At 40.0% G+C, this 27,854-nt stretch overlaps 1 protein-coding gene across 2 annotated transcripts; it reads right to left on the minus strand.

The window, feature by feature from the left end:
• Positions 1-63: 63 nt before the first annotated feature.
• Positions 64-27,255, minus strand: LOC124146017 (protein Jade-3-like). 2 transcript variants are annotated; one of them, XM_046516045.2, is made up of 18 exons: positions 27,082-27,255; positions 24,579-24,705; positions 21,570-21,653; positions 21,336-21,415; positions 19,641-19,795; positions 18,680-18,718; positions 17,384-17,544; positions 16,669-16,727; positions 14,468-14,557; positions 13,646-13,708; positions 12,738-12,856; positions 12,138-12,243; positions 10,740-10,913; positions 9,587-9,723; positions 8,540-8,660; positions 8,102-8,227; positions 6,358-7,312; positions 64-6,285 (listed from the first exon to the last, which is right to left on the minus strand). In XM_046516045.2, exons 2-18 carry the CDS (start codon positions 24,634-24,636, stop codon positions 4,676-4,678), a joined length of 4,137 nt encoding a protein of 1,378 aa, XP_046372001.2. In that variant the 5' UTR covers positions 24,637-24,705; positions 27,082-27,255; the 3' UTR covers positions 64-4,675. The 2 variants fall into 2 exon arrangements, with proteins under 2 accessions (XP_046372001.2, XP_046372000.2); XM_046516044.2 differs by having other exon boundaries at positions 64-7,312.
• Between the last annotated feature and the right edge of the window lie 599 nt (positions 27,256-27,854).

Below are 27,854 nucleotides of genomic sequence, written 5' to 3' on the forward strand. Positions count from 1 at the left end.
GACCCCCCAATGGGTCCTGAAGCATTGTGAACCTACTGTTGATCAAACAAATAACAAAACATGTTTTATGCTTCTTCTTTATTTTGAGCTGTATCCGACAAACATATTTAGTACAACTGTCCACAGAAGGAGACTAGGTCAGCCGACTGGGGTAAGCAACGAATATATACATAGACTGGTGCTGTATATGGATGGGAAAAACATTAACATAATATGAAGGAATTTATGTACATCATGATGAGGACTTGGAGACTATGTCCAGCCATGCTTGCCATTAAGCACTGAGCAGAACAAGGTAAATATGAGAATTCTGGTTGACAAATCCAGATCGACAAGAAAGTTCCAGGGAACCAGCTTTTCTTGAGACAGGAACTGATACTGACCTATTTCTAGCATACGTTGTACCTCAGGAAATCAAAGGTCTAGCTCTTGGTTTACACACCTAATTTTCCACAATACAAGTGTCTGTGGTCAAAACCAATAGTTTAAGGTAAGTGAGCTAAAAAATATAATTGTAAAGGTAAAACAAATATGAAAAGAAACACTTGTCCATATTAATGAACCTTCAAATAGTTACTTTTATTTCTCTATTACCAACTATCGTTTTCATTATTAAACCAGATGAAGAATTGATACTAAGAAAAAAAAACTTCAGGTTATTTTCCACATTTGTAACATTTTTGGTTTGCATGGCATTATTCCACAAAGCGAAGACCGTCATAACTCCCTTACTTAAACATCGACTTACAACAGTCACAGCGCTAAGACAATCGTAACTTCCCAACTTTAACATCGACTTACGACAGTTGTAGTGCTAAGATGAACATACCTCCCACACTTTAACATTGACTTAAAACCACCATAGCTAAGATCGCTTTGTGGAACAGGGCCCTGGTCCATAAACATGCTAAGCTAACAAGATGTCTTCAATTGTGAGTTAGATTGGTTTTACGCCGCTTTTAGCAATATTCCAGCATTATCACGGCGGGGGACACCAGAAATGGGCTTCACGCATTGTACCCATGTCGGGATTCGAACCCGGGTCTTCGGCGTGACAAGCGAACGCCTTAACCACTGGGCTACCCGACCGCCCCAGATGTCTTCAAAGTAACACATTGTTCTGAAAGGTCCCAGATTTTCAGCTTTGAAAAGTAATGACAAAATGAATCAAGAAAAAATTCTAGTTTGCACTTGGAAAGTATACTCACACTGACATCTACTTTCGTGTCCCAGATACCATGTCTGCGTTCCAGGTAGGCCTTGTTTCATGACATAATGGCAAGGAATGCTGCCATGGGCCACAGTTCCCTAATTTTATGTTGCAAAGATTTATTTCAGCTTTCCACACGGAAAGTTGAGACAAAAGTATAAATAAAAATAAATAGCTGTGTCAATCATTTATTTATTTATTTATTTATATATATGAAAGTCATTCTAAAACTGCAGCTGGCCTCTTGAATCATTGATAGTCATAAGGACATTTAATTAAATATATCTTGATATATTGCATAAGTCTATATTACTTGCGGGAGAAAATATAAAAATGTGTGGCCTAACCTAACCTACAAGTTCAAATGCAACAGTGGACTTCACAAACCCCAAACATTGTGTGATGCTGTCAAAGTGTAAAACTAGAAATAACACATCTTTCTCTTCCATATTTAGGAGGTAAAAATATTCCTTAAAATGGCTTTCAAATATTATAAGAAAGTATTAATGCCCTTGTTCAATATTAAATAAATTAAAAAGTAAATAAAAATCTCACTAACCAATACAATAAATATCTAACTTAACATGCTCTCAGACTAGCCTTCAGGGTCTCGGATTGGTTCATTTTCCGGGACATTGACAGATTGTCATTAAAAACTCCCATATTATATTTTTAATCTCAGTCATGATATAGAAGAATGTCCTTTCTAAATTTGCTAAAAATTGAAAATGTCCTCAAGACATTCGTTGCCAGCAAAAACATTGGCCTTCAACATACCCCTAAACAACCTGAGTATCTGGTTTACCAAAGTAATGCATTTGCATCCTTAAAATGAAAGGAAAAAGTACCATTTTAATATCACCAAACTATAATACTCATTCCTTATCCCTTCCCCTTCTCTCTCTAGTTTTACTCTTACCCGTATTCATTGTCCAGTTTATATAAAACAGAGTTTTCCACCTAATTTAATATGTCTACACAAAAACTTGACATCTTAAAAAATTGTCAAAACCAGATTAAATCAGTGACATAGATGATGGATTCTCAGAGTTTAAAATCTATCAAAATAAAACTGTTTCACACAAGGCCTGGGGCGATAAAAATAAATCACTGGGCTGTCGACAAGAGACAGGAGCAACACTATTTACTGGACTTGTTTGGAGAAAATACGTTCAAGTACTGCATCTCAGCCATGCACACAAGAAAGCTTGGTAACCTAAACATTTTCAACGATCATCTTGCACTTAACACTGTTTAAACAAATGCCCATTGTCGCTGCATATCTGGAAACCTTAGCTCATGCTATCCACCTCTGTATAAGATAGAAGTTTCTTGACTCCATGTGAATTAAATCACTGCTGTAAAGTAAATACAATGGACCCATTCAAACATAGTTTTGTGAACATATATGTCAAAATGTCTTGCTCTTATCAGGAACTTCCCACAGAATTTTTTCAATACATTACACTGTAGTGTAATTAAACTGGATGGCAAGCATCTTGTCATTCAAATCAGACTTTCAAAATATTCTTTGGAAGCAAACTTGTCATGTTTTTTTCTTAATGTACAACTCGAAAGAAGCTAAATATTCAATACCTGATTCTGGCATATCATTTTAATCGGTCAAGCTATGACAGAATAACTAAAGTAAGATGAAAGAATATGGTCTGCTTAACTTCTTTTGGGTAGTAGACAATGGAAATATAACCACCGGATAATCTGGGCTGAGATTCTAAAGCAGAGGTAACTCCTGTCAAAAAGTGCTAATCTTTTACCCAGATCTACTCATAAACCACCCTCCAAGCAAGTAGAGGCACCAGAAGCTGGTCCTAACTCAGCAGGCCTGGCCATGCGGACTGTATGAAACAACTGGCCCAAGCTACAGTCGGACAATTTATCTATCAGTCCAAAGCCTAAACAGGGTCCTTCAGAATTTCAGTCACAAAACTCAAGGTCCATGCAAGGCTTTCTACCTCAAAAAGAGGCCATGTAGGCCAGGTTTCTTCAAAATCTGCCTGGTAAGAATCATGTCACCTTGCCACCACCATCCCACCATATGAAACCATGGTTTGTTTCAGACCCAACATCGGTTTAAAGGCATGTTCAACTCTATTGAAGATACAATCACTTGAAGGACAAGTACTTCATGGTGACCAACAATAAACAGACAAAATACAAAGTTTTAAACAAATTTCAACTGTTTTGATTTTTTCAAACCATGAAGAGACCTTTATCATCAAATAATGAGTTTGGGATTGGTTATGAAAATTCAAGGCCTTATATAGGCACATTACCCATCTCAAAAGCCTGTTCAAGGTAAAATCCAATTTACATTTCTTTTCAAGCCTGTGCAAACCTTACAATTTCTGTCAATTTTCTGAACAGTTCAGCTTACAAGTCCTCTCTAAAATCTACACCAAACTTTTCATGTTCCCTCTAACATATGACCATGAACTGGGGCTTCCCTCTCTACAGAAATGGACTGCTCTATTAAAGGACGAGGAAGCTTGATGGCCCCCAACCCCTCTATAGGAATGGATTGCTCTGTTACACGCCTAGGGAGCTTTGTGCATGTTCTGGCTGGTGGGTCCTATGTACAGCGGGAACAGTGAAACAATTTTGTGTACAATATACCTCTAGTGTGTTGGATGATGCTCTCAAAATGACTAACATCACATGACAAACAAGGCTTTGACAAGTAAGATTACCAGGGATTACTGAAGCAGAAACATATACCTTGTGTTGGAAAAAAAACAACAGTACCAAGACCACTGATTTCTTGAAGGACATGGATTTATTGGTAAATACCACTTACGAATTCAAAATACAGCTTGAAGGAGTCAGGTCTAACCTGCATTGCTACCAGATATTTTACAAAAAACATAATACATTTTATGTTCATTAAACATGTCACTAAGAACAGTTCGGCTAGCCCTTGCATTTCTACAAAGGTAAGTCCTTCAGTGTAGATGGTGTCACTTGATCAACCTGCACACAAGTTGTATACCATGTACACGAGACTTGTACTACTCAACATTTGCTGAGGACCAAAATGGTCATCTTCACTCATGTGATCCTAAGCAAGTGTTGCGTTTTTTGGCATCCTTTATATACTGAGCAAAAATAGTCAGGGATCATGAATATTTTTGGGCATATTTTTAAGAAATTGTGTTTTCAGTCTTCACATCAAAACGAATATTCCCAAAAATATTCCTGATCCCTATCCTATTTTGTTCAGTATACACGATTTAAATAAACTGTGTTTGTCAAAATGAATGAACTGTACATAAACTCCATTGCCACATCAAGGCCAACAAAACTGGTGGACAGAGCTGGGGGCATACTAACTTTGCAATATAAATAACACTGCTCAAGACCAGTTTTTCATAATAGCACTTTTGACCGACACTGCATACACAAGTTGCCTCTTGCCTTGGACAAATGCAATAATTGTACTCCTTACTGTCATGAGGCAAAGTTCGAAGGCCGAAGCCATCCTTCACGTAACCGGATTTTCATATTGCTTCTTGGAGAATGAACACTATCTACTGAATTTTCATCAACATCTACAAGTTGGCTGCGCGTCACCCGTCTTGGCGTGCTCTCCCTGGAGTCTGGACGACGCCCAGGCTCCGATACATCGGTCCCCTCGCTAGACAACGGGGAGTGAGACCGGTACCCCCGACAATCCGAAACTAGTTCCATGTCTTTGGTAAACTCAGAATCTGTACTCAATGCATCAAATCCTGTGGCAAAAATGTCTCTCTTTACACCGCCACCGAACCCAGTATCTTTCTTGCGTGAGCTTCTCATCTCCCCTGATTTAGAATCCTCCAACTGCTCCTCACTCTTCTCACATGGACTTTGGGTTTTCTGGGGTGTGTGTTCAGCACTGTCTCCCTTCTTGGGTATCTTGTACCCACTGAGGCTTCCCCTAGGGGTATAATGCGCACCAAACAAATTGTTTTCAAATGGGACTTTCCCTTTGTCAGGGGATATCTCATTAAGAATACGATTACCCGCACGTAAGGACAGTGAAGATTTGGTATTACCAGATTCACTTTCCGACTTTATTTGAAAATATTTATCAAGTTTCTGCAGCGACTTGTCCTCAACACCATTCATATAACGTAATTTTCTCGACTTGAGCAGTTTATTCTGTACTCTCTCCTTGACCGACACATCTACAATATACTTGCTTGACTTCCTTAGGACACCGTTAACTTCAGGTTTTATGCATTCAGTCTTTTTACGGTCTCGAGTCAGAGATAAAGTCACATCTTTTCTTTTGTCAGGGGATCGATGTTCACCCCGCCTATGTTTGTGACCACGTCGTCGATGTTTCTCCTTCCTCGATTCCCGTTTAGGTTGTGGGGCTTCTTCCACTAAGATAGCATCTGGTATGGACAATCGTGACGGCGACACATCCACTTTGGGCATTTCAATCTGATGCCTATTCTCCCGCTGTGACCGTCGTGGACGTTCGGAATCAAACACAGAAGTTTCTACTTTTGGCTTGACTTCAACCCGTGTTTCAATGTTAGGATGGAAACTGGCACTTACAACAGGTGGGTCGACGGCAACAACATCAACCATCTCACTCTCTGACAGAGGTTCCACCTTCTCCTTACCCTTACCTCGAGTTCTTTCACTCTTATCTCGGACCATTTTCACAGTTGTATCATCAGACTTACTCTTTTCACAAGGTACTTCCATTTCAAAACTGTCTGAATCAGCCTTGATTTTCACACTGTCACCTGCAGGTTCCCGAACTGCTCTTCTTTCTGGTTTCTCCCACCGTAACAATTTCTCACTCGTGTCCTTCCAAACATGACAGTCTTTCTCCAACTTTTCCCCTGAGTCACTGCCTTCTTGTCGAAAATGTCTTTCTCTTGATTTCTCACCATCTTTCCCTCCTTGTCGATCATATTTTTCCCTCCTGGAAACCTTCTCCTCCTGGTCCCTTCTCTCCACTTTCTCTTTCCCAAACTTTTCAGAATGACCCTTATGATTATCCATTTTCTCTTTCCCTGACTTTTCAGAATAAATCTTTTCACCCTCTGCTTTCTCTTTCCCTGACTTTTCAGACTGAACTTTTAAACTTTCTTTCCCTGACTTTTCGGACTGAACTTTTAAACTTTCTTTCCCTGACTTTTCAGACTGAACTTTTAAACTTTCTTTCCCTGACTTTTCTGAATACACTTTCAAACTATCTTTCTCTTTCCCAGACTTTTCTGAATGAACTTTTACACTCTCCACTTTCTCTTTCCCTGACTTTTCAGAATAAGCTTTTAAACTATCTTTCTCTTTCCCTGACTTTTCAGAATAAGCTTTTAAACTATCTTTCTCTTTCCCTGACTTTTCAGAATAAACTTTTAAACTATCTTTCTCTTTCCCTGACTTTTCAGAATAAACTTTTAAACTATCTTTCTCTTTGCCCAACTTTTCTGAATGAACTTTAACACTCTCCACTTTCTCTTTCCCTGACTTTTCAGACTGGATCTTTGGACTGTCTTTATTTACAATACTTTTCATAAGGACATCCTCTTTCGCTGGCTGCCTTGACTTTTCTTTCCCACTAACTCTCTCACCATAATCTTTCCCACTACGCCTTTCCGTTCTCTCTTTCCCACGTTGTTCACTGTGATCTCTTTCAGTCCCGTCCTTACCGCTGTGCTTGTCCGATAATTCCCTGATACCTGGCTTGTCAGGCCAATCTTTTCCAGAGTCCTTTTCACTTTTGTCCTTCTCACTCCGGCCAGAAAGGCTGCCCTTGGAGGACAACCTCCCTCGAAATGATCCCCCAGCATCCCTGCTGTCACTGTCTAAACTTTCACTGTCCTCGCCTAGCCAAGGCGGTGACAATATACTATGGTCATGAAACAGCTGGCTCACTACCCTTGGCTTATCTGTGGACGCATAGCCTTCATACAGACAGTTTTGGGTGTACTTCTTTGCTATTTTCTCAGCTTCCCTGGCAGAAAGGTTAAGTTTCTCTTCAGTCAGTGTGTGCACAGTAGCCAGGAAAGTACTTTCCCTTGCCTTGTAGTACTGGCGCTTGGTCTTCTCACGACGACTTATCATGTAGCACAAGTTGCGCACCTGAAATGAACAAGGAATAAATAACAAACGTAATTGTGTTACTTAATATACTGTCCAATTATTTGGCTTTTTGGAGCATCAACATAAATTTCGATTAACATGGAAGTTAAACTAAATACCACAGAACAATAGAACAGTGTCTACTTCTTAAACTCAATTAATTCCTTAATTATTGAAATAATCCTTTCATTATAATAGGACACATATCACAAGTATAAACAAAATAGCAATGTTGGTTTGTTTTCTGCCGTAGTCAGCAAAATATCAGCATTATGACATCAGTCTGTAGATGGAGTCAGATAAACCACTGACTGAAAGAATGAATGTCAATTGCTACTGGGGTATGATGACAAACAATCAACAAGGTCACCAAGCCTGACCAGCTGATCAAAGTTAGTCATCACTTTCTACCAGTAACAGGGTGTAGGGCATCTATTCTAACCCTGGGGATTCGGGTTGGAAGTGGGCCTAAACAACCTGTGCTGGTCGTGAGACACGACTTACTGGGTTGGGTGGTCAGATTTCGTGACTTGGTTGATGGTGTGTCAATGTACCCCAACAACGTGGATCATTCTGAACAGTATCAATCACTAGATTGTCTGGTCCAAACTTAAATATTTACAGGCTGCTGTCAAATAGCTAGAATGTCGCTGAGTGTGGCGTCTAACAAACAAACAAGCACACACACAGACACACATCTTCCCACCGAGGTCCCCACAGCAGTGCAATCACTGTGATATCAAAACACACAACAGTTTACTGTGGCAACAAGCAAAGTAGATGCCTCACCCTCTCCAGGTCTTGTCGGAGATGCACGAACATCTTCATGCGAGCCACCAGCGAGTCCTCCTGCTGCTTCTCCAACATGTCAGCCTCCTCCGTCTTTGGCATCAACAGCGGCTTGTCGAAGTTACTCTGAATTTCAAAATTCAAGAAATCAGGAATGTGGTTAAGGAGACCTCTCTGTAATTCTTATAATGCAATCATATACAGTTTCGTATATATGATTGCTTAAGTTATGAATTTGTGAGAGTGAGTGAGTGAGGTTTTACATCGCTTTGAGTAATATTCCAACAATGTAACGATGGGGCACACCAGAAATGGGCTTCACACATTGTACCCATGTTGGGAATCGAACCCGGGTCTTCAGCGTGACAAGCGAACGCTTTAACCACAAGGCTACCCGATCGCCCCAATTTGTGAGTAGTATTTATGTCATGTTCTCACCTTTCTCTTGAGTTTCCAGTACACCTCCATCATCTCGACCACCTCATCCTCCACAGACAGGTGCACAGCGATGCTGTGGGTGTCAACAACATTGTAGAAGCTGTTCTGGAGCTCAGACATCCTGCAACAGCACACATACATTAGCATCCTCCCCTACACTAAACCAACTTTGGCATTTTCATCTCCATCACATGAAGCATGCATGCATGCATGCATTATTTGTTTCAATGCCACACTCAGCAATATTACAGCTCTAAGATGGTGGCCTGTTAATAATCTAGTCTGGACCAGACAATCCAGTTATCATTATTGTGAACAATGATTCACGCCACAGAGTACAAAGACCCACAAAGTCACCAAGCCACACGATTCATTTGGTTGCCTATTACTACCAATAGAGGCTACGGGGGACCTATTCTTACCCAGAATCCCCAATGGGGGTCAGATGACTGGAGTGAGTGAGTGAGTATGGTTTTACGCCGCTTTTAGCAATATTCCAGCAATATCACGGCGGGGGACACCAGAAATGGGCTTCACACATTGTACCCATGTCGGGAATCGAACCCGGGTCTTCAGCGTGACGAGCCAACGCTTTAACCACTAGGCTACCCAACCGCCCCCAGATGACTGGAGGTCAGCGACTAATGTAATGAGCGAGTTGGGTGTAATGACACTTTGCACAGTATTCCAGTTACATTGGTCTATTTCTTTGTTTGTTGTTTAATGCCGCACTCAGCAATATTTCAGATAAAAGACAACAGTCTGTAAATAATCGAGCCTGACCACCCAATCTTGTTAGTCACCTCTTATGACAAGCATGGGTTGCTAAAGGCCTATTCTAACCCAGATTGTCAGGTTTTCAGCTTGTCTCTGATGTTTACCACTGTGGTTAAACCAACGAGCATGGGTATGGGGCTGACAAACGTAATCGGGGCAAACATTAGTAGGTTTCTGGCGTGCTCGAGGGACCCAACTTTCCACAGTAAATTATGGCACCAAAAAGGTGCAATATCAAGTCGAGATCTAAGTCATTCAGATGTAAATTACTTTTTAGCTCTCAGGTTGGCCACTTCTTCCTTGCTGAGATCTTTCCTCGGTGTCAAAGGAGCATCTTTCCGCGGAGAATCTGGTTCCGAATCAGACTGACTCCGTTCTCGTTTCTTGCTATGACGAGGACAGAATGCCTGGAAAACATAATTTGAGACATGAGTCATAACATATAAGACTTACTTCACAACACTGGTCCTACGGTATGGCTTTCACAAATCCAAGTCTAACAAGCCACTCAATCCAGAACTTTAAATTCTAATAATGATTCTAGCCCCGTCAAAAAACAGGGGTCGTTATCAATAATCTATGACATCATGGTATAACAGTCAGCCATGACCCAAATTGTTACCACCTCAGTGATAGACAAGGGGTCCTGGGGTCTGTGAGATGAGTACTGGGTACTTGAGGACAATTCTGCCACAAAATACCCATTGGATGACACAGTTTGCAGTGAGCAAGTTCCTGCTTCACACACTCAGTCTGTGCCTTCAGCCACTTGTCCAATGCTAGAGTCAAGTAAAATTCTGTTTGATCTAGTGAGCTCAGCTAATAGTAGTCAACATTATTTCTGAAAACTATGGTAAGAGCCAAGTACGAGCTAGTGGACTCAAAAGCTTTTGGCACAGACTGTGTACTGGACAAACAGCCACTTCCTTGCAGTTACTGGTATTCACAGTGAGTGAGTGAGTGAGTGAGAGAGAGAGAGAGAGAGAGAGAGAGTGAGTGAGTGAGTGAGTGAGTGAGAGAGAGAGAGTGTGAGTGAGTGAGTGTGAGAGAGAGAGAGAGAGAGAGAGAGTGAGAGAGCAGGGAATCGAACCTGAGTCTTCGGCGTGAGAGAGAGAGAGAGAGAAATAAAGAGGGAGTTAAATGTAGACAGATCAGAAGACAAAAAGAGAGAAAGAGGTGAGATAGATAGAAAGAGAGAGAGAGGGGGTAGTGTGTGTGGGAGAGAGACAGGGAGAGACGGGAGAGAGAGAAATACAGATAGAGAGAGGGGGGGAGTTTAATGTAGACAGAGATCAGAAGACAAAAAGAGAGAGAGAGAGAGAGAGAGAGAGAGAGAGAGAGAGAGAGAGAGAGAATCGAACCTGGGTCTTCGGCGTGACAAGCGAATGCTTTAACCACTAGGCTACCCCACCACCCTATTCACCTTAAGCTTGACTCCATCCTGTTCGTCACTCTCATCTAGGATCGTCTTCATCTCCAGCCCGTTGAATATGGCACAGGTTACATGGAAGGCCGTCTTGCAGGTCTTGACTGAACACTGGATACAGGCGCCCACTCTGTCTTTACACACACAGCAGACTAATGCCCACCGACTTGCCTGCAACAAAAACACATTGTCACCTCCTTCCACAATTGGAAATTGCAAACATAGATGTCTAAAATAGAAAATACGGAAAAAACAGAAAGTATTTCCCAGTGATAAATCAAAAGTAGAAGTCAAGGGCCAACAAAAAGTACCACCAAATGAAGTTAAAGAACGCCCAATTCTTTTATATCACTGCCCTAAATCTGTCACACCATGGCAAATTTACAAAAGTAATAGGAAAGAATCTTTAACTTCTTTTGATTCGTGTACTATTTGATTGGGCATGATTTGTACTATTTAAAACTTTTATCACTTTTATCAAAGTTCCAGCAATAAGATGGGCCACAAGAAATGGGCTTCAGACATTGTTCCCAAGAGCGAAAGGTTGCTGGTTCAAACAACAGTTGTGATAAACCAAAAGATGTTAAAAGATGGAACTTGTTATTACCCTGCCTGGTGCTCAGCATTAAGGGGATAAAACAAAGACTGATTGGTTTGGAGTCGGTATACTGTGTGGGTGTGAGGTATCCAAGTTCAAACTGTAGCATGGTATCTCAGCTAGCACTCTAAACCTGGCATTAGTCTGGACTAGAACAAGCAGCCCAACACCGACACCACACACATCACTATATTAGTGCAAACATCTTGAACGCAATCTTAAACCCCATTATACCTAACCTCACATTGTACCCATATAAGGAATCAAACCTCGGCCTTCAGCACCACAAATGAACGCCTTAACCACTACGTTCCCCCACAACAAGTGTCATCAGGAGGTGACATATCCCCGTTCTGGTGCAATTTGGAAGTGTGGCTACTTATACCACACTTTGTGTCCATTGCCATTAGATACCTTCCCCATAGCATTTTTCAATATCCCCAAACATCAAAAGGCACCAGTTTGCTACTAGACTGATCTGTATAGCAAGTATCATTAAGAAGGGGTTCTGCTCTGGAAACGGAAAGAGGACAGATAGACGGATGGACATAGTGATCAGGGATCGCCATACCAACCCCTTTTCTTTTTAAAATATCGGGATAATTATATTATAGAGCAATCTTTGGATTTCTGCATGACCTTGCCTTTTCCCCTTAAAGTGCCAATACAAATTCAAACATATTCACATTTAGAATTATTTTTCTTCTATTAACATGCTTCAACAGTTTATTCTTTCATCAACAACATATAACTGTAACAAGCAAAAGCAGTGAAAAGTTATGACCAAGTATACTTACTGGAATATTTGAGATCTTTGTGATTGGTTCCATCTTTTCTACACAGCCGATGCTGACCTCTGGGATCCACAGGGCACAACTCACGTGGGCCCACTTAGTACCACTCCTGTACAAACAACACCATGTCCCAACATCAGGCAATGTCAACACAATCAAACTTATCAAACAAGGACTCGTGTTATCGATGCAATAAACCAATCCAATAAATTTGGTATCATGATCTGATAAATAAGAAAATGAAGTTACCCAGTAGGAACTACTTTCAACCTGCCTTCTTTCTCCATAAACTATTGACTCACGTTCCCGATACACTTTTTAGCTAGGGTTTTTCCAATGTGTTGCCGAAACATGTTGACAAACATGGCTGCAAGCTTTTTGAGTGAGTGAGTGAGTTTGGTTTTACGCCGCTTTTAGCAATATTCCAGCAATATCACGACGGGGGACACCAGAAATGGGCTTCACAAATTGTACCCATGTGGGGAATCGAACCCGGGTCTTCGGCGTGACGAGCGAACGCTTTAACCACTAGGCTACCAGACCGCCCCACAAGCTTTTTGAAGCAGTTTTTATTCATACATCCTTCAATGAATGATAACTTACTTTGTGCTCTTCATAGCTCCTCCAGTCTTGGGACACAGGATGCAGGTGGGTTTGATGCCGAGGGAACATGTCCGACACAGCCAACGACCTTCTGGGATGTTCTGTATGCCATAGCACGCCTACAGCACCAAGTAAACAAGAGTCATCAGGAGATGACAAATCCCACTGGACCCCACAAATTTGAAAGAACAAATCATCTGACTGTTACTTAGTCCAAATTGATGAGAGAAGTCTTATCTAAACTCTCTGTCCGTATACAAGAGTAGTTATTGAGCTATCAAAACAGTACCGTGGAATTGGGATTTGTAAGTTTGAATTTCTATGTCAGGTACACACAAATATAGAGTCAAACATGTTGCCATGGAAACAGAATTTCCCCCCCCTCAAAATCCCTTAATAGCAAAAGGCAACATTTGACAACCTGGTTATGATTGTACAAAACAATCTTTGCAGTATGATTGTCGTAAGTTAAGTATGGGAGTTACGATCATCTTAGCGCTAAGATCACTTTGTAAAACTGCACCCTGGCTTTTGTGTTTGCAAAGTGTCAGGAAAGAATACTTAATAGTTTTAGAGATATGGTCCAGACAAACACATCACTATTAACAAAGTCAAAGTCAAACTTGTTGCCATGGAAACAGGAATTTTTCCCCCTCTAAAATTCCTGAATAGCAAAAGGCACCACTTCAGCCCCTGATTAATACATGTAAAAACACTTCACGGTTTTGAAGTTGTGCTCCAGATACAAAAGAGATAACAATGGGGCAAGTGTCGTGTCTATTTTCAGAAGACATATTTAAATAAGCAAAAGTATACATAAATCAATAACAATGGTTTAGTTTGATGTTAAGAAAATACATCATAATACACACAACCATTGTGAAAATACCAGTTTTGTTGGTACTTACCTGATGAACACAAATATCACAGCCATCACAGAAAACCATCTCATTGGTCTCCTCACTGTCAGGCTGAAACACAACAATAAATAATTACTTTCACCGAAACAGACAATCAGTATCTGATATACAGTCATACCTTTATCAGGAGACAGCTAATCAGCTATTCCGTAGTATTGATATCTCTAAGGTTTGCCGACAGTGTGAGTGCAATATAAAACAAGCAGCATTAGAAATTGGCACTAGTCCTGTAGTCCTTGGCAAACTGGCCAATAGTAAAGGTATCATAAGGACCAGTCGAAATTTGTCATTTTCAAGGGTTTTGCTATATGTTATTAAAAGGACTAGTGGACTAAATATGTTAGTTTCTACCCCTGAGTGAGTGAGTGAGTGAGTGAGTGAGTGAGTGAGTGAGTGAGTGAGTGAGTGAGTGAGTGAGTGAGTGAGTGAGTGAGTGAGTGAGTATGGTTTTATGACACTTTTAGCTATATTCCAGCAATATCACGGTAGGGGACACCAGAAATGGGCTTCACTCATTGTAATCATGTCGGGAATCAAACCCGGGTCTTCGGCGTGACAAGCGAACGCTTCAACCACTCAGCTACCTGACCGCCCCCAGGTCTTTAGAAGGTCACATAATCTGATTCCAGTTATAACTAACATGGGTGACACCAACTCGGCAATCATGTTGTATTGATATCTCTATACTTTAGCGAGACAGTGTGTGTGCACCATATAATATAACAAGCCCTCGGAGGGCCACAAAATTGAAAGAAAGATATTGCTTGGTGCCACTGATCCTTTCCCTGAATTTCATGATGGACAACTCACCGATCGACACACTTCACACACAATATCCTCATCATACTCGATGCCAAGCCCTTCCTCCGTCTTCATGATCTCCTTGATCTTCTCATGGCACTGCAACAACATACAGCAACATCTATGTCAAAATACAGCAGCATCTAAATCAACACACAGCAGCATCTGCAGCATCAACGTAAACATACAACAGCATCTACGTCAACATACAGCAACATCTATGTCAAAATACAGCAGCACCTAAATCAACATACAGCAGCATCTGCAGCACCTACGTCAACATACATCAACATGCAGCAGCATCTACATCAACATGCAGCAGCATCTACATCAACATACGTTAACATCTACATCAACAGATGTCAACATCTACATCAACATACAGCAGCATCTACGTCAACACACAGCAGCATCTACGTCAACACACAGCAACATCTACGTCAACATACGTTAACATCTACATCAACAGATGTCAACATCTACATCAACATGCAGCAGCATCTACATTTACAGATGTCAACATCTACATCAACATACAACAGCATCTACATCAACAGATGTCAACATACGTCAACATGCAGCAGCATCAACATCAACAGATGTCAACATCTACATCAACATGCAGCAGCATCAACAGATGTCAACATCTAACAATATACAGCAGCATCTACATCAACATACATCAACATGCAGCAGCATCTACGTCAACATATGTCAACATCTACATCAACATACAGCAGCATCTACATCAACAGATGTCAATATACATCAACATGCAGCAGCATCTACATCAACAGATGTCAACATCTACATCAACAGATGTCAACAGATGTCAACATACAGCATCTGCAGCATCTAAGTCAACATACATCAACATCTACGTCAACATGCAGCAGCATCTACATCAACATACAGCAGCATCTACATCAACAGATGTCAACATACATCAACATACAGCAGCATCTTCATCAACACACAGCAACATCTACGTCAACACAGCAACATCTACATCAACATACACCAGCATCTATGTCAAAATACAGCAGCATCTACAGCACCTACGTCAACATACAGCAGCATCTACATCAACGGATGTCAACATCTACGTCAACATACAGCATCTGCAGCATCTACGTCAACATACAGCAACATCTAAGTCAACATGCAGCAGCATCTACATCAACAGATGTCAACATCTACATCAACAGATGTCAACATCTACATCAACATACAGCAGCATCTACATCAACATACAGCAGCATCTACATCAACATACAGCAGCATCTACATCAACAGATGTCAACATCTTCATCAACATGCAGCAGCATCTATATCAACAGATGTCAACATCTACATCAACATACAGCAGTATCTACGTCAACACACAGAAACATCTACGTCACCACAGCAACATCTACGTCAACACACAGCAGCATCGTCAACATACAGCACCATCTACGTCAACATACAACAGCATCTACGTCAACATACAGCAGCATCTATGTCAAAATACAGCAGCATCTACAGCACCTACGTCAACATGCAGCAGCATCTACATCAACAGATGTCAACATCTACATCAACATACAGCAGCATCTACATAAACATGCAGCAGCATCTACATCAACGGATGTCAACATCTACATCAATATGCAGCAGCATCTACATCAACAGATGTCAACATCTACATCAACATACAGCAGCATCTACATCAACAGATGTCAACATCTACATCAACATAAAGCAGCATCTGCAGCATCTACGTCAACATACAGCAACATCTATGTCACATACAGCAGCATCTACGTCAACACACAGCAACATCTACGTCAACACAGCAACATCTATGTCAACACAGCAACATCTACATCAACATACAGCAACATCTACATCAACATACAACAGCATCTACGTCAACATACAGCAGCATCTTCGTCAACATACAGCAACATCACCGTCAACAAAGCAGCATCTACATTAAAATACAGCATCACCTACATCAACATACAGCAGCATCAATGTCAACATACAACACCATCTACAGCAACATACAGCAGCATCAGCATACAAGCACCATCATAAGACATCAACATACACCATCAGCCTTGTTAACTAAGACAATAACAGCCCACATGATAATGTTTTGAAAATCATCATGAGGCTAACTGGCTAATGTTGAGCATTTTGTTGTGTTTGTAAGTAGAAATTACCTGAGATTCAAAAGCTTCTATGACTCTTTCCATTGTCCACTCATGAACAGGAAGCAGCCCTGGAACAATGGTAATAAGACATTATTTAACGGTCACTTGATTTAGTTGTTTCATCAAAAATACATGATATTTGTTTCATATTTATTTAACTTTTTATTGCGTAATGTTGGCTTACGGTAACCTGTCATATGATAAACTAATCTGTCATCAATTGTCATCTGTTGGTTCTGATATCACATTTAATCTAGGAACTGGTCAATTATTATAGGGGAGGGGCGGAGTGGGGGCAGGGTCATGAAAAAATTAGGGGTGGCCAATTCTACAGTCGTAAGACCAATGTCAGCCCATGATATTTACACAACTGGGTTATATATTGGCATCTGTTGCTGCTGATGTTTAACGCCACAATAATCCAGGTGTATGATGACTACCATAAATAACGGATTCTGGACCAGGCAGTGATTGATATTATGAGCACCAATCCATGCAGTCGCGATATGACAACTTGCAATCAACCAAGACACCGGAGCCTGACCACCCGATCTTACGACCAGAATAGGTAGCTGGGGATCTGTTCTAACCCAGAAACCCATGTTAGACTGAGACTAGTGAAAAAACGAAGGGATTAGTTAAGTCAAAGACTGGATTGATGAGGTTGAATGACTTCAGCCTGATATATATAAGGTACCGTTATTATTAGCATCTCTGTACACACCCATTTCTTCTCGCTCCTCGTTGGCCAGCTCAAGCCAGGACACGTCCAGGTCGTCAAGGTCGTACCGCACCACCTGCTCTGACAACTGTTGCATGCCCGTCAACTCGTGAATACCCTGGCGAAAAGTCTCATCCTGTGTGGCATGGAGGTATTTCCGAGGTCTGGAAAAGATCTACCTTGTCATAACTATGTAAAAGGTGGGGTGAAATTGGGTTTAACATCGCGTCAAAGATTACTGCAGTTATATAGCAACGTGCATGCACGTGTGTGTGTATGTGGCTGCTTGTACTTGTCCGGACTGATGCCGATTTTATAGTGCTAGCCCACTGAGAAACAATGCTGCAGTTTAACACGAATACTCCACTCAGACAAAGAATTCTGACTCCGATCCGACCAGTCCATATTTTAGACCCTAAATACCGAGCTGACCACGGAGACGGTCTAACCATGTAAAAGGTGCATCCTTTCTGAGATGTCAAGGTTACCAACAGTCATCACAATGCTTTACACCTGTCACCAATACATCAGGTTTATCATGATGTGGACAGAGTTGACTTATTACTGTTAACTTTTTTTTCTTTGAATGCGATGTTCAGTACAGGTGCTAGTGCTTGGCTGATACCGGTGCTAGTGCTTGTCTGATACCGGTGCTAGAGTTTGTCTGATACCGGTGCCGCAACCATTTCATTTTCTGTGGTCCAGGATGTTTTTGGAGATCAGCATATTTCTTTGTATGTTTAGGAACTCAATTATTTTTCCAAGCATAAGCAGGTTCTGAATTCTATTTTCTTTAAATAGGTGCCACTCATGATGTCAGTTCATGTACTTTATTTCATTACCCGAAACTCCAAAAAGAAATCCACACAGACTATTGGGTGTGCATTTTGTAAAAGTTGATCTTCGAAGACAAAAACAACCTGTCTTTAATTGTCGGGCAGGAGGGTATCTTAAACACTGCAGAAACCCAATCTGTTGATAGGGGTATTTTCATTTTTCCATGACACAGAGTAATTCCTATACCCATAGTATGCCAAGTGCATATTTGAATAGAGTGATGTATTTGATTTTCCCAATCAAAAGTTGAGCAGTATATCATATACTCTTATACAGCTGTTTTCACTGCCGACTATCCCACAAATACTGGTCCATCAGGGAATTCAGGTTTCCTGCAGCTGTTGGCACTACTCCAGCACTAGCACAGATAGGGACACCAAGAACGAGCTTCACACGGGGAATAGTAGCTGGCTGTTTTGTGTGAAGAGAATGCTTAACCACAGGTTTATATACCCAACTTACATTTTGAAGTCCCCTGTTATCGGCTTCTCATACAAGGTCCTGTGGATGGAAGAATACAGTGTCAGTGTATGTGTGGCAGAGTACAGATAGAATCAGTTAGCTGTCTCCAGGCATGCTTATATGTGTGATCAAGACAATTCTGGTTTTATATTAACTTCTAAAAACGTGTTGTTTTGTTTTTGGGGGGGTTTGTTTTGGTTTTGTTTTTTTTTTGGGGGGGGGGGGGGGGAAGAGAGAGGAAGAGGAGGGGGCACACTTTATCAGCAAACCCAACAACACAAGTCGATGTCAAAAGAGACAACATAGTCCTCAGGTATTTACCATCTTCCAGGGGTAGACACCACTGGTTATATCTAACTTGTCCGTCACTCATTAGGACTACTGGTTGATGTAAAATAACTAGATTTGGGGATAAACTACCATTCCTCTCGACTTTCACTAGTCTGCCACTGAAAGACTAGTGGCCTATCCCGGTCTCCCTGTGAGTGTTGCTTAATGGTGCAGTGATGGCCAAGGACACCACTCACTGTCAGCCCCACCAAGAACCCATGCCACCGAGGTTACTCAGGTACCATGAAGGCTATTGGGACTTACAACTAAGGGTTAGAAACTAACAGTTTTTGTCCACTAGTCCTTATAATGATAACATATACTATATCAAAACCCTTAAAATGGGCCAATTTCTACTAGTCGTTAGGATACCTTTACCATTGGGCAGTTTGGTAAGGACTACAGGACTAGTGCCAATTTCTACTAGTGGGTAGGATACCTTTTCTATTGGGCAGTTTGGTAAGGTCTACAGGACTAGTGCCAATTTCTAACGCTGCAACTCCTTATTTCAGCTGGTTCTTACATCCAGCACTGATACTGGGGAGGTATTCGGACCGGGAATACACACTGGGCCTTGTGTTTGAGGGACATCCACACATTTCCTAAGTCATGTTGGTATGAATGTACGTACTTAATGCTGATATCAGGTATTTCCCCGGGGTTGACAGGCACCTGCACCCCCTTCTCCCACTCCTGTCTCCAGGGGTCCGAGATGAAGATGTAGTCCTGTTGCAATGGCTCCGAGTCTGCCAACTTCATTGCACTAATCAGGTCTTTCCGGAAAAGCTATAGCAAAGACAAGAATTCATATAGCCAAGATAGGTGGGAAAGAACATATGAACGAGCATTACATTACAAGTTTTGTTTGTTGTCTAACGCCTTACTCAGCTATATTCCAGAAAAATGACGGTGTTCTAAAAATAATCGAAACTGGACCAGACAACCCAATGATTGACATCATGAGCATGGACTGGGATTGGGATACGATGACATGCATCAACCATGTCAGCGAGCCTGATCACTGGATCCCGTTGGTCGCCTCTTATGATAAGCATGGGTTGCTGAAGACCAATTTTAACTCGGAGGTTCAGAGATTTCCCGAGGTCGATTGTACCGTAGCATACCCTTTGTTTAGAAAGCATGATACAACTACTGTTCACGATTACCTCAAGGTGACCTGTTCTTTTTTTGACAGATATGTAATTGACATCTGATGTGGTAATATTTTTAAAGAAACATGTAAACATGAACTTCCCTGCCTGTAGAGGTTGGCCTGCCTCAAAAATTGAGAATGATATATCAATGTTTTAAATAATTACATTAAAATCTGATCTATTATTTTGACAGGACTCTCTGTGAAGTTTGTTGTTTAACGCCACACTAGGCAATAGTCGAGGTATATGATGGCAGTCTGTAAATAATCAAGTCTGGACCAGACAATCCAGTGATTGATGTCATAAGCATCGATCTATGCAATTGGAATATGATGACATGCATCAACCAAGTCAGCAAGCCTGACCACCCGATCCCGTTAGTCGCCTCTTACGGCAAGCATGGGTTGCTAAAGACCTATTCAATCCGTGATCTTCACTGGTCCTCTCTGTGAAGATCTGAGGACAACTCCACAGGAGGTTGTGTCAGATGAACTTTCCAATCAGTGTCAAAGCTTCATTATTCTCGATATGAAACCGGTGCATTCGATGCATGAAATATTATCAGCATGTTCCAATGCAAAAACAGTACAGCACTGCAATATTCATATATTATATATCCTACCATTGCTGTGTGCCATGGCATCTACACTGAAAAGGGTATACCATCAACAGCACATTTGTGTTCAGTGGCCGTTTTCTTTTACTGAGATGAAAATTTCCAAATTGAGGCAGGGAAGAAATGAAGTTAAATTGTTTCAGAAAGCTGACATCTCACTGGCTCAAGAAACCAGGAATGCTTCATTTAGATAGTCAATGTTAAGTCAGGGTTCACCCTACAAAACCTATGATGCGTCCTCAGACTTTCAAACAGAGAAGTATCAAATCAAAAGTAAAAGATCTGACTTCAATTAGATTCATCGTCACAATGCTGACCTAGAAATTTTGTCCAATCTTGACCAAAACCTTCTCTAAGCAGGGCCCTAACTTAAAGAAAATGTACACAAGTTTTAACAGATTTCTGGTGATAAGAGAATTGGCCACACACACTGAGTGAACATGGGCAAATTTACTAACACTCACTTGAGGACAGATTTGTTGGAAAGTACAATACTAACATGGTGGTACAGCACATATATTTGGGTGAGAGGTTACATCCCTACTAGTACTCCTACCTCGGCTGGCTTGTTGTGTGGTGTGAAAGTGGGACTACGCAGGCCATTGTGACCCAGCTTGCTGGTGGGGTGATTAGTTGCTGCAATACAAAATACACCATGTTTACTAATCAACCAATCATGAGTGAAGCAACTTTTTTACATGAACTTTTGAAGAGAGAAAAATCCTGCATATGTGTAACACATTACTCCAATCAGGAAATCAAATCATATTTCCAATAGTGTTGTACTTACGTCTTTTGGGAGATCCAGAGTCTTCCTCATCATCAGTACTAAGTCTCCTCCTCTTAGACTTGTGGGACGTATAAGCACCAGAGTCTAGCAAACAAAAGTAATCCAGTCAGAAATTGTCAGCAGTGGTGGAAACGAACAGTTTTAGCCCACAAGTCCTTATAATGATAACATATAGCAAAACCCTTAAAAAGGCAAATTTCTACTCATCCTTATGATACCTTAACTACTGGGCAGTTTGGAAAGGCTACAGGACTAGTGCCAATTTCTAACGCTGGTCAGTCATGAAGATGTTGCACTCCGCTATCAGCAATATTATCGAGAGTGAATGAGTATGGTTTTACGCTGCTTTTAGCAATATTCCAGCAATATTACGGTGGGGGACACCAGAAATGAGCTGCACACAGTGTACCCATGTCAGGAATCGAACCTGGGTCTACAGCGTGACGAGCAAACGCTTTAAGTAGGCTACCCGACCGCCCCAATATTATCAAGAAATAAACAAGGGCCACTAAAGCCGAGAACAGCGATCTGATTGGATATTGCTTTTTCATTACAAGAGGACACAGCTCATGATCTAGGCGAGGTGGCGCCACGGTCGAGCCAAGTAAAGTGGGCTTGATGTGGGACAGGCAGAAACTAGGCCTTGATATTGGCTAGTGGACAAGCTTGCCTCATGAAGATGCCGCCATGGGGCACATTAGAATTTTGTTTGTTCATATTGTAGTGAATATACACAGAGAAAGGGAGGGTAACTCCAGAACAAAAACATTACGGCATAAGTCTTGACAAGCTCACTGGAACGTTTTGTGAATGGCTAAATTGCAAGCACTAAACATGTATTAAACCCAGTAAGAAGGCTGGTTTGGGTGCCACTTGTAAATTGTGATTTGTGAATCTTTCACCATTCACATGTCTTGTACATCTCAATTAGGTAATAATGGTCCTGGTTCTCTGACAGCCCTGTGTAGATCGTTTTGAAGAAAATCCAAAAATGCACGACAATTTCAGTACTCAGTTAATATGGGTATAAACTTTCATGGATAATATATGATAAAGAATTAAGGATATGATCCAGAAATGAACACTATAATCAATATGGTTTTCGGTAACGCTCTGGTAACGAAAGTAAACTGTATTTGGGTCAAGTCTAACTTCTTATAAAACAGCAAAAGGTACCAGTTCAGCATGAGTTTAATACATATGCAAAGTTACATAATAAAAAATCGAACGGTTTCCGAGTTGTGCTCTGGAAACGAATGGTATACATATTTGAGTAGGTCCAGCTTGTTGCAACGGAAACACCAAACACTTTTTAAAAAGAAATACCAACCACCAAAAGGCACCAGTTCAGTATGTGTTTCATAATAAAATATCATACGGTTTCCAAATACAAAACGTAACCATGGTAACAGATGGACAGCACCCATTTCTGTATGCCCCTCAAAATATATTGTTATGGCACCAATTCACTGATGAATCCTATAACATATGTATCTTGAGGCAACCCCACTGTTGCCACATGTATTTGAACACCTGCCAGGAGTTATGCAATAAAAGTGTCACACAATGTGCACCACCAGGCGACAGTCACAACACAGTACAATCTGTTTCATTTTTTTCAAGCTAACATGTTTTTTATGAATAATAGTTACTTTTCATAGATATTGGATTGCGCAGGTGACTAGCCAAATTAGTAAGAAAGTTGTTGTGATGATATACCGTATGCCACTAATCATGCCTTTCTCTAAATAATCACAAGTTAGGGCCAAAACTTAAATAATATTTTATTTCAAACAGTACTTAATACCAAGACTAGTGAAAATTTGGTAGGACTATTGTTATCCCTAAGAATCTAGTCATGTCACCAACATAAACAAGACAAAAAGTGAGCAGGGCTCACCAACAACCTGACTTTGTCCCCAAAGAAATTTCCAAGTTCAAAACATGAAAAAAGTCTTCTTTTTTTAGAAAATACACATAATCCAAATTTAAGTTTGCACTGCTCCTCTTCTATTAGTAAGGAAACTATTCCCTAAATCTGAAAAGAATCCATGAAGTAGTTTTCTAGCTGCAGGTCACACAAATGTTTCAGTAAAAACATCTATGTGAAAAATAGCTGTTCCCCCCCCCCCCCCCCCAGAAAATACAAATATTGATAACAAACTTCGCACTGCACCTCTCCTATTGGTATAGAAACTGTAACCACAATTGGAAAAGAATCCATGAAGCAGTTTTCAAGTTATAGGTCAAACATGAAAAATTTATTTTCTCAAAAGCAAACTTTGTACTACACATTTTCTATTAGTATGAAACCTGTTCCCGAAATGTGAAAAGAATCCATGCAGCAGTTTTCAAGTTATACAATGTTATAGGTCACACAAAAAATGTAAATCATGACATTAATGTGACCATGACATTAATGCAAAAACTGCGAGTGTCCTTTGCTCGCATTAATAAAGTGATATATTTTATCTGGACATATTGAAATGTATTGTCTGGTCTCAGACGGTTATAGATGTCGAGTGCTGAGACATCAAGAAGCAGTTTGTGCAAATCTTAAATTCTAATTTATGAGAAGCACAAGATGTGTGTATTCACAATGCACAGAAATAAACAATGCATTTTTTATATTTATATTTCCACTTTTGATTTTTTTATGGTCGATGGATCCCTAAACCAATTTCTAAAAGAACCCACATTGCCTGATCATGCTAAATAGATTTTAATCTTTTAACATCAAAGATCTAGGTTAGATTTTACCAAAGCACAAATGCTTCATTACTAGAAGTGTTGTGAATAACTTCAAAACATTAATTTGATATTAGTTTTTAGTCCTTTTGTTATCTACTTGTAATCAGCAAAGTACAGAACTGTTCTCATATAAAAGGTATCATTAAACAACATAAACATTGGTAATCTTGTTCATTTGATATCACCAAAAACACATCGATCAAATCAGTCTATTAGCACATCATTAATTACCAACCCAAATGATGTATGGCAAGTTACCTGGACTTGTTTCCCTGGCAACATCCTTGCTCTTCTTGGTTTTGGTAGCTGACATCATAGTTGTAGCGATGTCTGGAGCTTCAATGGCAGCAGTCTGATGGTGAAGGTGTAAAAGCCTGGGCTATCTCTGGAACAGAAATAACTGAACCTTGTACATGAATGTATCACTGTGCCTTGGTGAAAGCATGAGAATGACCAAACACCATGACACTCATAGGGGGCATGGGTGGCCCAGGCGCCGCCATTCACTGTGCAGAGATGTGTCCCTTGGGCACGCCAGAAACCTATGATTGTGGGTTCGAATCCCGGTTTGCCCCAATTATGTTTCTATGTTTGTCAGTACCATACCCGTTCTCGTGGGTTTCACCGAAGTGTTAAACATCTGAGACCTGCATCACTTTGTGCTTTCCTCACACATTAAGCTGACACGCCGCGATATAACTGAAATACTGTTAAAAGCGGTGTTAAACCCAACTCACTTACTCACTCATGACACTCATAACACCATTAAAACAATCTCATTGATTTTATAAGTTTACACAGACACTAATATTGAAGCAGTTTTCAAATTTAAGGGGTATCTATGTTAACATGGTTAAAGGTTAAAATTTAGGCACCACAATATATGTTAAGACTTGAACTTAAATTTGCACAACAAATTTTTATCAAGATGAATTCATAACAAATGTTATGAATATTATATATTTTGTAAAACACAGTAAACTACTGTCATAATGAACTCAAAGGGACCACTTAGTTTAGTTTGTTATAACCGTAGTTTGTTATCAGTTTATATGCAGCATATATACAGCAAATGGACGGGACCAAAAAGCAGTTCGTTATATCAGTCAGTTGGTTATACATGTTATAAGCATGTTCATTATAAACGTAGCAAGCTTGTGAGGCAAAATAAATCTAACATTACTGAAGTATATTTGGTAGACAATCAGACAAGAAACTATAGATATCTTCTATTCATTCACTGGTGGATGAACTGTTATTACAGTGTACTTTTTTCACCTCACGTCAAAAATCAAAAAGGTCTGCAAAATATTAACCCTTCAAATCAGATGTTGATCTTTGCTGCTTATTATAGTGCCATAACGAAAATGTGAAGTCTTATAGTTATACTCTTATCATATATCATGTTGAAGCAAATTTACTTTACTACCAACAATGATCAATGTCATTGTACTTTATACAAAGACTTTTAGTGATTTTGACAGCCAAGGGTTTTGCTAGGATACATATTTTTTATATGTGGATAAAGAAGTGTCGATTAACACCTTACACAATCAATATAGAAATTATTAAATGATTCCCATTGCATTATGGCTGAAAGAACGTTTTCAGTCTGTTTGGTCAATGCTTAGTTTCTATTGAAACAAATAAGAAAAATCAAGCAGACCTGACCCTGCTGACAGACAATTCAACTTATTCAATAAAAGTAATGCTTTTCAGTGTCAAACATGATTAATGTTAATTTATTCTAATAAACTCAGCATAACTTAAAATAACCTTTAATTGGCTTATTTAAAGGGAGATAACTCTGACTGTAAAAAGAAGTCCTTTTATCATGTTATGAGAAGCCTTACACACAAAAAATACAAAATAATTAACATAAAATGAAAAGGAATTAAAAATTCATTTATTGAACACGGGTCATCCTTGTGATTGCACTGATGGTGACAAAATGTTAACTTGCATCAAATAGTCTTGCCTAACGAACAAAAATATCAACATAATTATTAAACATTAGTGTACAATTTGACATAGAAGTCTAATAATATGTTATGACAATCTAACAAGTTATACAATGTATACCCTAAAGACGTTATAGAGAGTACTGTGTTGGCATTAGAAACATAATTCACAAACATGATCATAGATATAAACAAAGTGCATATGAATGCATCCTATCTGTATGTCATTTACTTACTCGCTAAATAACAATTATCAACTTAGAAATAATACTGATCTGCATACGGACAGTAACTTATTAAGTCAAATGTAATAATTCCACCGAAAGATTTAAGCTGCCAATCATAACAGATGACGTGTGATTTTTGTTTACTCACATTTTACTTATTGCATTTACCCAAATCAGATCCCATGGACCAAAGCTTTACGCAGTTACATAATATCATGGCAACATCAATGAGATGACAATTCGTCACTACAGTTATTATTCAAGTCCGTTATGACAGTAGCATAGCACAATTATTGTTTTGTTTTTTATCGTATCATGTGTCAATAAGTGACTTGCATGGTCAGCATTTTAATGTCCAATATTGAGACAGCAATAAACTGTTTAACAATTACATGTGTGCGAACACCAGTAACAAGTGCCGATCCGTCAAGCGGATATACGTTTTCTACACAGAGATAACAGTGAAACATTTGTTTTTATTTACATCGACATCGTGCTCGTGTACCGCCACCTGCTCGTGTCGACCTAATTACGTATTCATGATAACATTAAACCACCACTAATGATTCTCACCTCCTTGACCATACGTTATAATTAATCTACAAACTTTCTTCTTTCAACATAATTGCGTTTCGATCGTTCAATCATTTCCAAAATTTGGTATCAGGGGAAATTTTCGATAGCACTCATTTGGCGCCATCATGGCGAAAATTTCATGGAAAAGTAGGTCACATGGCTGTCTCGCGAGAGTATTCGAGACTTCCACGGAAAGCTAGCAGACAATATGTTTTTGACACAGTTTAGTTCCGTATCACCTGCTGCGGTCTCTCGGCAGGTCTGAGGCTGCTGTAGTTTTGGAATGTGTACGTTAATTGATCAGTATATTGTCATTTCAAATACATTGATTCCCTTAAGTAAGAGATCGCGGTAGCCACAAGATTATTTTGGTTGGGCTTGTGGACGTTTGCGGGGGAAATGTTCATGTTTTTGAACTTCCTTGTCCGTGTTTTTATGCATGTGAAATTTTTTTAATAGTGTTTAAAAGAATATTGCACCATTGTTTAGAATCTGATCTGATCTGAGAAGAATAACGAAGGTAACAGCTTAAAATAAGTGTGATGCATATTTGTAACTGGCCATAATTATGTCTCTTATTTATTCCAAGAATTATTACTTTGAATTTGTCACAAACAAAACCCACCTCGGCCCCCTTCAGCTATAATTATAACATTGACTTGTCAGCTCAATGTCTATCTCTGGGAGTTGTCATACAACTTTTTTCCGATCTAGTTTTAAGCAGTTCACCACAGAAAACAATCGTCACCAGGACCAAGATTCAAAAGTAT

The sequence above is a fragment of the Haliotis rufescens genome, unplaced genomic scaffold (genome assembly GCF_023055435.1).
Source record: "Haliotis rufescens isolate VD_foot unplaced genomic scaffold, xgHalRufe1.0.p SCAF_7, whole genome shotgun sequence".
NCBI classification, from domain to species: Eukaryota; Metazoa; Mollusca; class Gastropoda; order Lepetellida; family Haliotidae; genus Haliotis; species Haliotis rufescens.

Coding starts and splice junctions, on each gene's coding strand:
- LOC124146017 (XM_046516044.2), bottom strand. CDS start 24,636: ATGATGTCAGCTACCAAAACCAAGAAGAGCAAGGATGTTGCCAGGGAA. Junction 18,719..19,640: donor ATACCTGATATCAGCATTAA/GTACGTACATTC, acceptor TTCCATCCACAG/GACCTTGTATGAGAAGCCGA. Junction 12,857..13,645: donor GTGATATTTGTGTTCATCAG/GTAAGTACCAAC, acceptor TTGGTGCTGTAG/GCGTGCTATGGCATACAGAA.